This window comes from Engystomops pustulosus, chromosome 1, assembly GCF_040894005.1.
Source record: "Engystomops pustulosus chromosome 1, aEngPut4.maternal, whole genome shotgun sequence".
Lineage (NCBI taxonomy): Eukaryota > Metazoa > Chordata > Amphibia > Anura > Leptodactylidae > Engystomops > Engystomops pustulosus.
Genome location: NC_092411.1, coordinates 230,531,507 through 230,546,807, shown reverse-complemented (window position 1 = coordinate 230,546,807; position 15,301 = coordinate 230,531,507). Strand labels below are relative to the sequence as shown.

Below are 15,301 nucleotides of genomic sequence, written 5' to 3'. Positions count from 1 at the left end.
GTTTTTCAGCACATTTTTTGCGCTGAAAAACTCGGCTTATACTCGAGTATATACAGTATATCTCATATTTCTTCATTGGGATGTTATAAAAATAAACCTGTGTGAAGATTATTTCCCATAAATATAACCCTTATACACCTTATGTCCGAGAGTTTGTAAAGAACGTTGAAACCAGACTGTCAGGCACATGTGTGACCCCCACATCCAGAGTGCAGGGTGGTCATATGTAATGACAACTATCTTGTTTCTAAGGGACAACCTGGCTACACTTGTGGAAAACAATTTTTTTTTCTTTTAAAGATATATACCTAATAAACCGCTACCAGTAGGTTGTCAAGTAGGTGAACACCATCATGTTTCTTTCAAGGCTGCGGTTGGTTCAGAAAAATGAACTTTGAAGTGAGTTTAAACTTGTTGTATAAAGACAAGGAGGTGGAGCGTTTAAAGCTCAAGCTTTCCTGGTGTTCACAGTTCATGACTCAGAATGCCCCCTTCACTTTAATTGATGGTCCTGCACCTAGAGTATATGGTAGGATCTGTTAGACAACCTAGGGTTAAAATACCCTAGGGCAGTGATGGCAAACCTTTTAGAGGCCAAGTGCCCAAACTACAACAAAGACCCGCTTATTTATCGCAAAGTGCCAACACAGAAATTTAATTTGTGATTTATACTCCCTTCTCTGTCACAGTTTTCATTGATACCAGCACCTGAGGACACCAATATAGCAGAAAATAGTCCCAGATACAGCTGTCACTTTAAAATACCTCTGTGAACAGCAAGTCCTGGGGTATCTGGGACTGCAAGAATATACCTGGAGTCATCTCTGGTGATGGCCTGAGTGCCCACAGAAAGGGCTCTGAGTGCCACCTGTGGCACCAGTGCCATAGGTTAGCCATCACTGCCCTAGGGGGTCTGAAAAATAGTAAAAAAAAAAATTAAATTTAAATCAAAAGGCCCTATAGTCCTAAAAATGGTAGCATTGAAAACGTCATCCAAAGTAAAAAAAAAAATGACACTACACACAGCTCTGTACACCGAAGTATGAAGTGGTTATTAGCGCCAGAAGATGTCAAAATGAAGGTGGGGTTTTTTATTTTTTATAAAGTACTGTATACACTTCATGAAAAAAGTAGACTTGTCATTTAGGGCGTACGTTGAAAGCCGTAAAATCCAAGCCTACAAGATAATGATGCAAACACATTTTTTTCATCAATTTAACTTTTTAAATTTCATTTTTTTTCTGCTTCCCAGTATACAGCATGAAATACTAAATACCGTCACTATGAAGTGCAATTTGCTATGCAAAAAACAAGCCCTCGTACAGCTCTTTACATGGGGAAAAATAAGTTATAGATTGAAGGTGGGGAGTGAAAAATGGAAAGGCAAAAATGAAAAAGGCCCTGGTCGTTAACCTGTAAGTATGTAACCATCTACCTGGCATGCTGCCAGCATACTGCATCGAGTAATGGGGGTGTGGGAGTCCCTGTCGTCATCATTATCTCCTTTCTGCACTGCTAGCTTTTCCTGAGGGGAGAAAATAATTGACACAGAGAATCTTGCGCCCCCTTGACTCTATGCTGTTTAAACAAAATATAAAATGGGTGCAGTATACAGAAACTGCAAAAAGAATTTTTCTACAATTTGATTGGACATTTTGGGACACAGTGATACTTTAACGGATTTGGGGTGATCAGACTTTTTCCGTGTGTGTAACATATAATTAAATAAATAATAGATATTATATCTACCGTATAAGCCGAGACCCCTAATTTTACCAACAAAAACTGGGAAAACCTATTGACTCGAGTATAAGCCGAGGGTGGGAAATGCATTGGTCACAGACCCAGCCAAGTATATAGCCAGCCTGCCCCCAGTAGTATACAGCCTAGCCCCCAGTAGTATACAGCCTAGCCCCCAGTAGTATACAGCCACTCCAGCCTGCCCCCCAGTAGTATACAGCCTAGCCCCCAGTAGTATACAGCCACTCCAGCCTGCCCCCCAGTAATATACAGTCAGCCCAGAATTTAAAAAAAAAAAAAAAAAATTTACTCACCCTCCGGTGGTCCCGAGGCGCAGCGCTGCTCCCCCGATGTCATCGCGGCTCCTCTTCTTGCTTCCGCGCCGTCGTCTTTAACATCGCGTTGGGCGCCGCAACTGTTCTCTCCCGTGTGGCGCCTAGTATGACGCGCTGCTGCTGACGTCCTACTAGGCGCCGCACGGGAGAAGAACAATGACGGCGCGGAAGCAAGAAGAGGAGCCGCGATGACATCGGGGGAGCAGCGCTGTGCATCGGGGCCACCGGAGGGTGAGTAAATAGTTATTTTTTTAGTCCATTTTTAATTATTTTTTTTACACGTATTGACTCGTATATAAGCCGAGGGGACGTTTTTCAGCACATTTTTTGTGCTGAAAAACTCGGCTTATACACGAGTATATACGGTATCTATCTCTATCTTTACTTTTTCAGGCCCTTTAGGGGGTCTGATCACTCATACAATATACTGTAATACAGCTGTGTTGCAGTATCTCGTGAATATAGATTCCCTAATGACAGCCCTCAGCATGACTTCATCAGAGGGCGCCGATCATCCAACCAGGGTGGCAGCACCCAGGTAAAGAACTGTTACCGACTGTGGCAGGTGTCACACCCACTTTCATAGAAACGGCTTTGCCTGTCAGCCCTTACTGCTGTACAACATCTATAGTACAGGCGGTCCCCTACTTAAGGACACCCGACTTACAGACAACCCATAGTTACAGACGGACCCCTCTGCCCACTGTGACCTCTGGTGAAGCTCTCTGGATGCTTTACTATAGTCCCAGACTGCAATGATCAGCTGTAAGATGCCTGTAATGAAGCTTTATTGATAATTCTTGGTCCAATTACACCAAAAATTTTGAAACTCCAATTGTCACCGGGGCAGAAGAAAAAAAATTGTCTAGAACTTCCATTATAAAATATACAGTTTCGACTTACATACAAATTCAACTTAAGAACAAACCTCCAGACCCTATCTTGTATGTAACCCGGGGACTGCCTGTACAGTAAAGCACTCGTTAAGATATACCAAGACTTGCCTACAAGCTCTAATTACTATGTTATATAGGGCTATGTCCACACATTCCTCTTATTTTTCTTTTTTTGTTTTTATTTTCCAGCTGCTCCTCCATTGCCTAATGTTTTCTTTAGAAATATGTAAATTGGGCTAAACTGCTTTTCGGGGGACACCCACAACAATATTAGGGCCCCTGGCCATTTTAATGAGGGTTATTTAGTTATAACATCAGAATATGGCTAAATGGGGACTTTTTCTCTCCAGGCAGGTCACTACTAGCCATGAAAGGGTTTGCTTTGCGTGTGTGGTGCAGACATGCAGGGAAGGTTATATAACCACACGGTGCAGACAATGGCAGGGACTGCTGTGTTGTCACATGATGACTACTTCTCACATGACAGTCATCTAGCAGGCTGCCCAGTGTTAGTCTTCCTGCAGAGGGAGTGCACTATAGCGCAGCCCTGCCTCCTGCCAAACATATGCCTGAGTCTTGTGACCTGCAAGTACTGTAATGTATAGTGGGGCTTGGGAGATTAGGAAAGCAGCACGTCCTACCTGCCAACATGTTATCTGTGCAGGAGAGACGGGACCTGGGAAGCAGAGACCCTGCCAGGGAGCCATCTCTGTATGCTGAAGATGAACCTGTTTCTGATTTGATGGGATAAGCCTTGCAGGAGTTTTTCCCTGTTTATTTTGTGGCTCGGTGGAGAGAATGTGTGGGGGTGCTCAGAGATCGAGCAGCTATGCTGGGTGCTGCTCAAGAAGGCTCAGGAACAGGTGGATTGCCAGTTGCTTGCTGGCAGGCAGGTGTGCCTCTCCAGACAGCAGGGCGGCCGAAGGAAAACGCACAAGACCACCAAATATTTCTTATTACACGCAGACAAGGTAAAGGAATCCAAAAGGTCATTCTACTTTGATTTTGTTTCACTGCTGATGATTTAACCTTATACATTAGGATAGAATCTGTAGTGTCGTTTTAATGCTCACACTGTAAGTTATGACAGAAATGACCTGCATATTACATAGAATATAGGGTATAGGTTCAGTATACAGCATAAGTGAGTATGCCGTAACAATGGAAGTGTGGGAACGGTCATTCTCAAAACCTGGTCTTGCTTACACATTGGAGGATTGTGTTCCCTGTGTGTTTTATACATACATTCTTCTGTGTGCACATAGTCTAGAAGAAAAGTGTAAGTGAGCAAAGGTCATCCTCCTAGGTTGTAGTGTTTGTAATGTAATGTTTTTGTGTATACCGGTTGGGCCTATTGTATGTCAGATTTTAAAGGGTGTTGATGTAAGTGCTCTATAATGTCCCTATGGATTTTACAAGTGATTGAGTCGGCAGCCCTTTCTTCAGCTACTTTTCGGCAGCAGAAGCCTCGGGCAGCCCCTTGTCTATTAAGAGAACAGAAGATTGAAATACATTCCCAATCCTCCTCTGCCGCTTTGTCTGCCAGGACACCACAATATACAGCTGGTAGTGTAATGTGTATGTCCAAATAGTTTAGCTTTGATAAGACATTTGCCTCAATTTAGCTTATTCTGCTCCTGCCATATGAAACTGGCTAGAAACTAGATAATTCAACCTCAGTTGAAAGCCTGACTTGCCATGAATATCCTCTGCACTTCAACATTCCCTTAGAATGGACATAATTGATAAAATAAGCAATATTTATTTCTTTCCCTTTACTGCAACACATGTGAATGGTTTATTAAGATGGGAACGAGCAGGATTAGGTTGGCCTGGGTACTGACGGGCAGTGCATATGGGGTCATATAGTGTAGTCAGTGCCCAGACAGTGCAGAACAGAGGAGCAGCTTTATGTCTGCCCACAACCTAGGCCAGTGATGGCGAACCTTTTAGAGACAGTGCCCGAACTACAACCAAAATCCATTTATTTACTGTTAAGTGCCAACGTGTCATTTTAAGCAGTAACTTACTGCTTGTGTAATGCTGTAACCTGATTTCAGTAGGAGTGAATGGTTCAGCTGTGATACTTGTCAGGGAGGTGTTCATGATCCCTTCCACTACATCCACATTTGTGCTTTTGCTATTGAGTATACAGCAAAATTATTATTATGAAGACAATCTGCTGATACGTTAACGTTAGAAGATCTTTCTCTACCACCTTGTCCATGTTCTGTTAACTTGACACTATAAAGTCCTTCACTGAGACCATGTCAGATTTGCCAACTATATCATTTGTTGTAATACAGGTAGTCCCCGGGTTACATACAAGATAGGGTCTGTAGGTTTGTTCTTAAGTTGAACTGCATATTTTATCATTGTAATCCCAGACAGAACTTTTTTGGTCACTGCAACAATTGGATTTTAAAAATGTTGGGTTGTCATAAGAATCAATAATAACACTAAAGCTTCATTACAGACAACTATGATAACTGTTACAGCTGATTATTGTAGCCTAGGACTAAAGTACAATAAATTACCAATATCCAGAGGTCCGTTTGTAACTAGGGGTCGTATGCAAGTCAAGTGTTAAGTAGGGGACCGCCTGTACTACAGTATAAATATTAGCAACAACCTGAATAAGTGGTTATATTTATGTACGGTATTTCCTTGTTGCTACTGTCTCCTCACCACCTGGGAATGGGCACATTTGGCTGGTTATGTTAACATTAGCTACTTTTAAATGGGGGTGGTTATGTTTGGGTGGAGTTTTGGCACAGAAGTAGCAGGTGGAGTATGGATACAAAGGTATGGGTGACATGTAGTCCTACATTACATAGCAGTTAGTTTGGGCAGGTAAATCTTGTTGGCCAATTAACTTTATAGTGATTGCATCTATTTTGCCACTCAAAATAAAAAGTCATGAATAAAAAAAATTATGATATTCTCCCCAAAGTTTGGCAAAATTGAAGATTTTCACCTCATTTTAACATGTGAAGTTTAGTGGTTGCTGGGGCAATGTCACTTCAGAAGGTGATATCTTTTAGTTCTATAGTACCTGGAAACATGCTTTTTGTGGGATTTTTTTTTTTTTTTTTTTTATATTGGAGATAAGAATTTCCTCATATTAAGCTTATAGTTCTGATGAAAAAAAGCGGCTTTATCTGGATCTTGCATTTTTCAACTGTGCCTGTATCACTGGTTCTGTAGCTTACAAAGCAATAAGCCTTATGTGATCTTAAATATGACACACAAATCATTTTTCTAGTTATAAAACAGAAGATAGGCGCGTTTTAAGTGACAGCACTAAAACGTCTCATTTTCAGATGAGAAGAGTTGTATTTGTCCGAGATTATAATTTTTTATATGTAAATTCCTTCTTGTGTGAGAACACGCCTAAAGGACCTCTATCAGAGGGTGGTATTTTAGTGGGATAAAAACTGGTGACAGGTCCTCTAAGAAAATGGAAGAGGAGGAACTTGACTATAGATAATACTGTAAGTTATATATTGTGGATGTCTTTAACTAAAGGACAAAGGGTGAGTGCTGTCAGGAGACTGGGTTTTCCTGAGAAATGATACAATGCCTGGTTGGTGTGTTGGCTGTGAGTACTGTGTGCATATACAGTATATGTGTATATTCTGTAATCTGTACGCTGTGACATGTAAATACCAGACTGGCTGACCAAACTCCATGTTTTTCATCCTACAGCTGGCCTTGTACTGAGTTTGACTTGAACTGCATTCGGCTGATTGTTTACCAGGACTGTGAGAGAAGGGGTAGACAAGTCTTATTTGACTCCAAAGCCGTGCGAGAAGTAAAAGATGAGAACGTACAGGTAAGCTATATTTAATGTAAGACTTCTTGAAAGAGTGCAGCAACTTTAGTGACGCAAATATAGTTAAGGCTCCTCCTCCCCGCCCACCAGCCTCTGAGCCTGACTCTTTTCTCGCAAGATTTCTCTTCTGAGGGAATTCTAGAAAGGTCACTTGATACCCCACCTGAGACTTGCTGTGAGTTTAGCAGGAGGAAAAAGTAGCTAACAAAGGACCCACTGTATAGCGTGACTGTTCAACACCATTACCATCAGTGCTCTGGGACCTGAACACCAGACTTTAGTGTACAGTCTGTGGTATCATTGATCTAAGCCGTTAAATTCCCACTTTTCCTTGATTTTTATCTGATTTTGATCTGAGTTTTCAACATTTTATTAGGGTTTGAATAATAAAAAAAAATGTATAATTTAACATTATGGTGGATTGGCTCTCCAGTGGTACATAAAGGGACACTCAACAGCTTTTACGCTACTAGACTACCAGAACACTGAGGTAGGGTAGGAGAGATCCTTTCCAGCATTATGTTTTTAGGTTGAGTCACTTCTGATAACCTATATGATAAATTATTTAAGTCATATGCAGAAAATGACTCCTCTGCTCTTTTGCATGAGGTGACTCTCTTTAGAGGCTGGAGGGTGAGGATCACTTCAGAGTCCCTTATCTGTACTTCTGGTGTCCGCTCACAGGGCATGATGGTAGCTGGTCTGCGATATAGAACTGGAGAGATGAACCCTTGCATTTGATTTTCCTTTGCAGCACACATTCTTATCTTCGTCTTTTAGAGGGATCCTATCAGCAGAAATTGACATGATAAACCACTACCAGTTTAAAACATTTTCCAGACCTTGTTCCTTTCATGGGCCAGCATGGTTATATCATCCAGAAGATCAACTTTCGAAAATGGTTGTATAAATTCTAGGAGGCAGATATTTTGGCACTGAGGTCAAGCTCCCCCTCCATTCACTGTAAGTGACAACCCTGCATCCAAGGAAATCAAAACTGGCTTTCCAGTAGTCTGATAAATAATGTAGCTCATAGCAGAGGGCAGTTGTTCTAAGGTTGGGAGAGCTTTACTTCATTGGTAAATTGTTTGGATGATGCCACCACACTGGGCCATAAAAGAAACATCTGGAAGATGGTTTGTTAGGTAAATTTCTGCAAATGGTTATTTGAAGTGAACTTGTCACCACATTTTTTCACAAATACAGCTAGTGGCAAGTTCCCATAGAGCCCTATTAACTAAATGCCGCCCTACTTCTAGATAAATGGTTTTCCTCACATCCCCATAAAACCAACTTTATCTTACCTGGCATACAGTCAGAAGGGGCTTGGCCTCCTAGGCTAAGACCAGAGGCTCGTCCCCATGTCTCTTCTCACCATTCAGTGCTAAATGTCATGTGACCAAGGTGATGTCATCTAAGGTCCTTTACACACTAACTACCCCATGTATGTATATGATCACGTATGACGTGTGCAACAAGGAATACCTAGGAAAGGGTGTATGACTTAATAGAAATCTACAACTCACAAAAAGGTTAAAAAATAACCTACACATACTCCAGTGGTGCTTTAGGCTGCTATTATGTGGGAGAGGGAGGTGATGTCACACAGTTTGCAGCCCGAAGCGCCAGACATTATTAGGTGATCTTGACACGCCAGGATTAGAGAAGAGCCGGGATTGGGATGAAGAAGACAGGTGTCTAGGTGTTTAGCTTTTGGAGGGGGGGGGGGTGTCCTTTAAGCTGTCACATTGCGGCCAGAATAAGCTAGACCCGCCACTCTATGTATAAATGCACCAGATTTATCATCCAACCTCACACCCTGTAATAAATTTGTGTAGTAGTTGGACAGTATAGAATGTTATACGGTCTTCAACAGCATTATTCAATCTGTTTCATTGACTTCAAGAAACTTTCTTTAGATCTCCAGGATCTACTAACGTGTGTCCAGTATATCTACTCTCTATGCTATGGAGTGTTTGGTAGAATTGACCCTTTATAAATAGTTTCTAGAGATTACACTGTGCTCCATGTCCTTTATACATTGCATCATGCGGCTGCTGCTGGATGCTGCTTCTGACCTTCAACTTCAACTCGGTATTTTCCTTAGAACAAAACCATATGTTTGTCCTTGAGTCAGGATGTAGCAACATTTAATATATTCTCTCCTTACCCACCAGGAGCTCTGCCCTATACAAAAGTCACTGCTTTCCCGCAAAGCAGCAGAGCCCACATTGTCGTCATTATGACAGTTTGGCACTGCGTATCTGCCGGCAAACAGGGGCTCCTTGCATCATACTTCACAGCACTGTGTGAAGTGACTTGTTCCGCATACAGTAACACTTCTGCTTCTTAAGTACGAATGTTTCATTCTGTTAATAGTTCAGTGATTTATTTTTCCCAGCCAAAAACGATGAATGGATGCTACAGTGTAACAGAAGAGATGTAGTGCTGCGGATGGCTGATGATCTGTGAGCGAACACCTAAGTGACTGATGCGGGTGTGTGCTCCGTGCCTAAGAGCATCACATGATCCCCTGAACTGCTGCCAAATAGCCGCTCATGCAATGTCTGACTGATCATCTGCTTGTGAGCACAAATGGGTCAGGCCGTTTAATATTAATGCCTCTGTCACTGACTTTCATCTCTAATGACAAGGTCATGTGGGTCCCTAGGTCTCCACAATGAGATTACTGGAGGTTTTACAGTATATCCTGCTCTGTGCAATAGTGAAAATAATGTATTGGCCAGCTTTAATTGACCTTAAGGCAACCTGTCATCAGAGTTTGTATGTTCTCTCTGTTTGCTGTTTCCTCCGGGTCCTCCAGTTTCCAGTATGTTTTGTAGTGTTGGATTGTGAGCCCCAGTTGGGACAGGGGCAGATTTGGCACGTTCTGTGTGCGCTACTTAAATGAGGGAATTATTATTTATCAGAAATTGGGTCATATAAACAAAATCTGCTAAATGCTTTCCAGATCATGTTTCTTTCATGGGCAACTAGGGGGTACCAACCAGAAAATCTTTTTACAAGTGAGATGTAAAGTGTAGGCGACGTGTTTAGTACTGATGTCAAGATCTCTCCACCTAGGAACGCCTCTTCTCTTGTGATGGGTATCATTCACCCGACTTCAGGAAATCCCACCTCGCCCCCCCCCCCCCCCCTTGACTTTGTATAACCATTTTTTAAATCTCAATTCAAAGTTGCTTTTCTGGATGATGCCATGTCATGAAAGAAACATGAAGTGGAAGGTGCTTGACAACATACTGGTAGTAATCTTCTTATATTTGTTATCCGTGGCCTCCTTCCTTCTAAAATATAAACATTTTAAATTATTCTAAAGAGCCTGAAAGGCTAGTGTAGTGGTTTCCAGAGCTCCTTGGTGCTGCAGATTTTCCGGCTTTTACACTGTGCATGAGCCCTTCCCCAATCCCACTGTGTGGTGAAACTTCCTGTACTGCAGTGAGATTGCATGAGGCAGAGGGAGAAGTGTCGAGCAAGAGCAGGGGGGTTGGGGAGACAGTGTAACAGCCTGTGAATCTGCAGCATGATTTATCCATGCTTGATTTTAATGGTTGATTTCTATAGCCCCTTATAAAACAAAGACATATACTATTAAGAGGAGAAACTCCCTTTAATTGTAGACCAGAATTGCATTTATAGGTGCCAGGAGAGATAAAATTGCTGTGCGTATATCTGTATGGGGGATTCGATGTATGAAGCTGCAAGGAAGTTATGAAGGAGTTAAATGTCCCTCAGAGGATGCATTCTCTACGCTGGTGGCACTGACCATTTTCTTCTCTTTTAATGTGGTTCTAGGAGTGGGCTGCCCAGTTGTTCCCACCCGTCTGGGGTCATGCATTAGGTGTACTCTATTATGTGACTGTTTGCAGATTGATATCAGTAGTGGGTTAATGTATTTTGCACAGTCAGTACATGGACACGACTCTGGAGAGAGGACACAGTTAATGGTTTTGTTTTTCCCTGTCCGTGCATTGTGTCGGGCACATGACTGCTGCATGTACATTTTAATAGCCTAGTGATAGTCACATTGAAGATTGAATAAACCAGATAGCCGGTGTGTTTTCTAGGGGAAACCTCAATGTCAATGCTCTGTGTGCCTCGTACGTATTGTCAATGTGGAGAATCTAAATATAGATCCTAAGAAGTTTAGATTTGATTCTGGATTGCTGCCCCCCCCCCCCCCTCCCCGGGAATGGATTAAGTCGGTTAAATCTACCGTTTCCCTAAAAGAATGAATATTTATTCATCGAAAGGAAAAAGTTTCATTATATCTGAAACTGATGACTTAACCTGCCATCTACTGCTGCTCCTCCAATCCCCACATGATTGCTCACCTATACATATAACTGCTATTCTGTCCTGGGGACTGTTCATGGCAAAGGGGCCCACTGAAACCTGGAGCTGACCCTGACTGTGCTCTGCCAATTGCACAGATTGTCTTTGTTTTTTTTTAAATTCCCTTTTAATGATTATTTTAAAGACAAATAGCAGAAATCTAACATAAAGTGTAATTTTTTTTTCCTTTTTAGTGTAATATGTAAAACTGCTTCTAAAGAAAATCTATAAACCTAGAAAAAGCACATAGAATGGCGACAACCACATAATAGTAGCTGCACCATTTTATATTTGAGAAATGGATGAAGGCATTTGCCCCAGGGGCTCAGCCATGCACCTCCTCTCTCATGTAAGACGACTGGCTGCAACAGGAGCCCTATACCTCTTCATAGCCTTAGAGGACCTTTTACCAGATTTTGACCCCCTGACTAACAATGTCTGCTGATCAAGGGTTACAATTCCTCCCCATATCACCTAAAATTAGCTGCCAGTGGGGCCCTGTGCCTTAATTACAGAAGTTTTTCTGATATGCAAGTTAGCTTTGACTCGTGTCTGGTATCTGTGACTCTTCTCTCTCTCAGGCTGGCAGTAAACCACGCACCATTATTCTGACAGCTGTCTCTTCAAATCACTGCTCTGCCTCCTTGTACTGCTAATATTCAACTACAGACATATAAAGCTCTATGTACCGATGGGAAATGGTGTCAATTCTTTTACACAATGCCTTGTTACATTCATGACATGTGACATAATCGCAGGTCCTTTAGCCTTCTAAGCAAACTGTACCCCCTGTATGTGATTACATGAAATCACAGCAGCCTCCATGGAGGATGGAGAGAAGTAGACGTCAATGGAGGCTCCTGTGATTTTGTGTGGTCAGATACATGTATGGGATGCAGTTTGCTATTATTAAGAGGCTAAAGGACCTGGGATGTCACTCTGGTCACATGACATGAACTGTGACCAGTAAGGAGGCACAAGGCATGGGGAGGATTAGATGTGAGGGGCGGTCTGAGCAGGACGGGTGACAAGAAGGGTGTCAGTCAGTTAATAGGGCTCTATAGGAACAGGCCATATATGTGCAAATGTGGTGACGGGTTCTCTTAAGAAGACAAAAATCCACCGCCTCAGCAATTAACCAGCTGATAATGGAATAGCTCAGCAGTTTATTACCCCCTGTGTTCTTTGCAGGGAGAGTAATGTTTGACAACTTGCAGGGTGTTTCTTTTAGATTTGTATCATTCATGTCTTGGTCCAGTATTCCCATTGAAACTTCTAGAAACTCTTAATGCAGCATCTTATGAACTAAAATATGTGTGGCCTCTCCTTCTGGCTGGTCATCAATATCATATAAATGGGTGTGGGCACCAGGCACCCCCTGCTCTACTTGGTTTTGCCCCTCTGTAAAGGATGAAGCTGGGAGCAGAAGCTGAGGAGAGGTTATCATTATTGTAGCACCAGAAAAATCCTTTAGGTCCTGTAACCTCAGAAGCAATGTAAAGATTGAGGGATAGACTGTTTACTGTATTACAGGTTTTTTGCCAGAAGTGAATATGTAGAATAAATACATAAGCGTTGTATGCACAGGTGTACCAACACATAGTACAGTATGTACCTGCATAAAATATTTAATGAAATAATTGATTTCTGCCCACAGAGCTCTGGAGAAGAAGCTCCAAACAGATCGAAACCCTGTCAGACCAGCAGCAGTGGAACATGTACCATCTCCTCCCGAAACACAACACCGGGATATGCCCAGCCTGCCAGGGAGAAGCTGCCAAAGTACCAGGTATGAGTTCTGATGTTTAGTGAATTTTAGTTGAAGTGTGAGGTATTTACAATTTGCATCCACACATATATATTGTGCAAACCCCATAGTTTTTGTATGCTGTGTTTTACTACTGAGGGCGCAAGACTTCAAGCTGCTGATGGATATAATTAGGACACTTTGAAACACTAAATTGCCAAAATTGCAAAGTTTCCCTACGTCTGTGATAGTTTGTGTGTTTTGTTTGCATTTAAAAAAAAAAAATCTCGAGACAAAAGGTGTGAAAAGTCCAACAAAATCAAAATAAGGGCACAACAATGAAAGGTGTATATATCAAAATAAGTAGATAAGTATTAAGAGGTGAGGGTGCATCAGATCAAGTAAGTAAGGACCATGCAGTTGTGGAGTCAAGGAGATCCCTATAGCTTAGAGAAGCATTCAAAGATATTCCAGGGGCCTTGATGTGTGGCGGCAACGGTCAGGTCATAGTATGATACACTCCAAATGGTATATCTCATTAACTCTGCAAGTAGGGGACCACCAATGGGGATCTGTAGATTGGCTGGCAGCGAATTTGGGTAAAAAGTGTTGTGCTGGTGAGTTCAGACCATGCCATCCCAAAGTCAAGGCTGTGGTGGATGCCACTGACCTTCCCAGACTAGACTTGAATAATCTGTTTTGTTTAGTGTCTCAAAGTGCCCTGACAGATTTACTTTAATTGAGTTGATTAAATGCCTTTACCAGTCTCTAATTCATTCAAGATCTTATATAATCCTATAATTCACCTTTAGATATAAATGAGAAATTCACACGTTGGTGGAGTGCATGCTTCCCATGTGTGGCTGGAATATCCACAGTGAATTTAAAGGGAACCCGTCGCCACATTTTTTTTTCACAAATACAGGTAGTGACAGGTACCCATAGCACCCTAGTAACACCTTTCTTCTAGCTAAAAGTTGTTCCCCTAAGATTCCCATATTTTCAACTTTATAGTTTTACCTGGTATCTAAGCATGGCTACAGCGAGTCTAGGTGGGCGTGGCCTCCTCGTGCTGAATCCAGCAGCTCCTCCCCATCCCATCTCTGTATGCAGCTGTAATGTCATGTGACCAGGGTGACATCAAAGCTATACACCAAGCATATATCTCATGAAATCACAGCATATTGAATCACATGAAATCACAGCATCCTGCATGGAGAGGAGTAGGAGTCCATGCAGGCTGCTGTGATTTTTATGTGGTCAGATATGAACATGGGGTACAGTTTGCTAATGTTAAGTAGCTAAGGAACTGTGATGTCACCCTGGTCACTTGACATTAGGCCACGCCCCCTCGACTCACTTCAAAGATGCATAAATACCAGGCAAGATTATAACTCTAATTTTATGAGGATCTTAGGAAAACTGACACCCTGCTTTTAGCTAAAAATAGTTGCTAGGGCTCTATAGGAACCTGTCACTACCTGTATTTGTGAAAAACATGGTGACAGGTTCTCTTTATCTACTGGTTGCAAAATGTCCCCAGTTATATAGCAAATGGAGAATTTCAGATTTTGGTGCAAATTCTAATCTATACAAGTCCAATGGTGATGTATGAATTTGGTTATAATTTGTTACACACTTCTGTAAAGTACATAATACAGTCGGTCCCAAGTTTGATATTACTTTACACTGAATAGGAAACAATGTGCTCTGGTCTCATGATTGTGAGTCATTGAACAAACATTGAGCACCTATTACAAATAGGTTTATGATATTTTCATATTCCTGGATACTACATGTGAGGAAACACCCAAGTTCAATACACTACAGTGTGAATTGCTGCTAAATTCCTCATAGACACCGTGAGGAGACAAAGAAATGGTAAAATATTTGCTGCCTCAGGAAGAGACTGAGTGACTTTATATAGTCACTTTATATGGATGGTAAAACAAATTTCATAATGGAGTTATTACCCAACTTCCCTGGACTCCTGAATGGCGCACCTGTCCAGCCATCCAGTTGTGAGAATAAAAAGCAATTGGCCCTTACCGCAGCAAGATGCTGATAATTCTTTAAAAACCTTGTAGAATACATACATTTTTTTTTTTTTTTTGTAATATATATTTTTGTTATTTTTGACACAGTACACAAAGCCAGCATCTGACGTGAACATGCTGGGGGAGATGATGTTTGGCTCTGTGGCCATGAGTTACAAAGGTTCCACGTTAAAGATTCACCTAATCCGGTAAGTTTGCTTACTCAAGATCTACTGGGAATTGTTCTATTTTACATTCCTCTGCATATAATGCTTGGTTTTATTTTTTTTGGCCTTACTCTGTTAAAGGTGTTGTTCTACCTGATGTTACATGTACAATATAGGTTATGTAGGTTTGTT

General features: G+C 41.7%; 1 protein-coding gene across 4 annotated transcripts in view; it reads left to right on the top strand.

Moving 5' to 3' along the window:
• FNIP2 (folliculin interacting protein 2) overlaps positions 1-15,301 on the top strand; it is a 46,173-nt gene that overhangs the window by 12,553 nt on the left and 18,319 nt on the right. For 2 of the 4 annotated variants that reach the window (XM_072120543.1, XM_072120552.1), the window contains exons 2-4: positions 6,680-6,806; positions 12,817-12,948; positions 15,051-15,151. In XM_072120543.1, coding sequence (XP_071976644.1) covers positions 6,680-6,806; positions 12,817-12,948; positions 15,051-15,151 — 360 coding nt within the window. Of the gene's footprint in view, positions 1-3,492; positions 3,943-6,679; positions 6,807-12,816; positions 12,949-15,050; positions 15,152-15,301 lie in introns of those variants that run through there. The other 2 variants (XM_072120534.1, XM_072120560.1) reach the window with 2 other exon arrangements.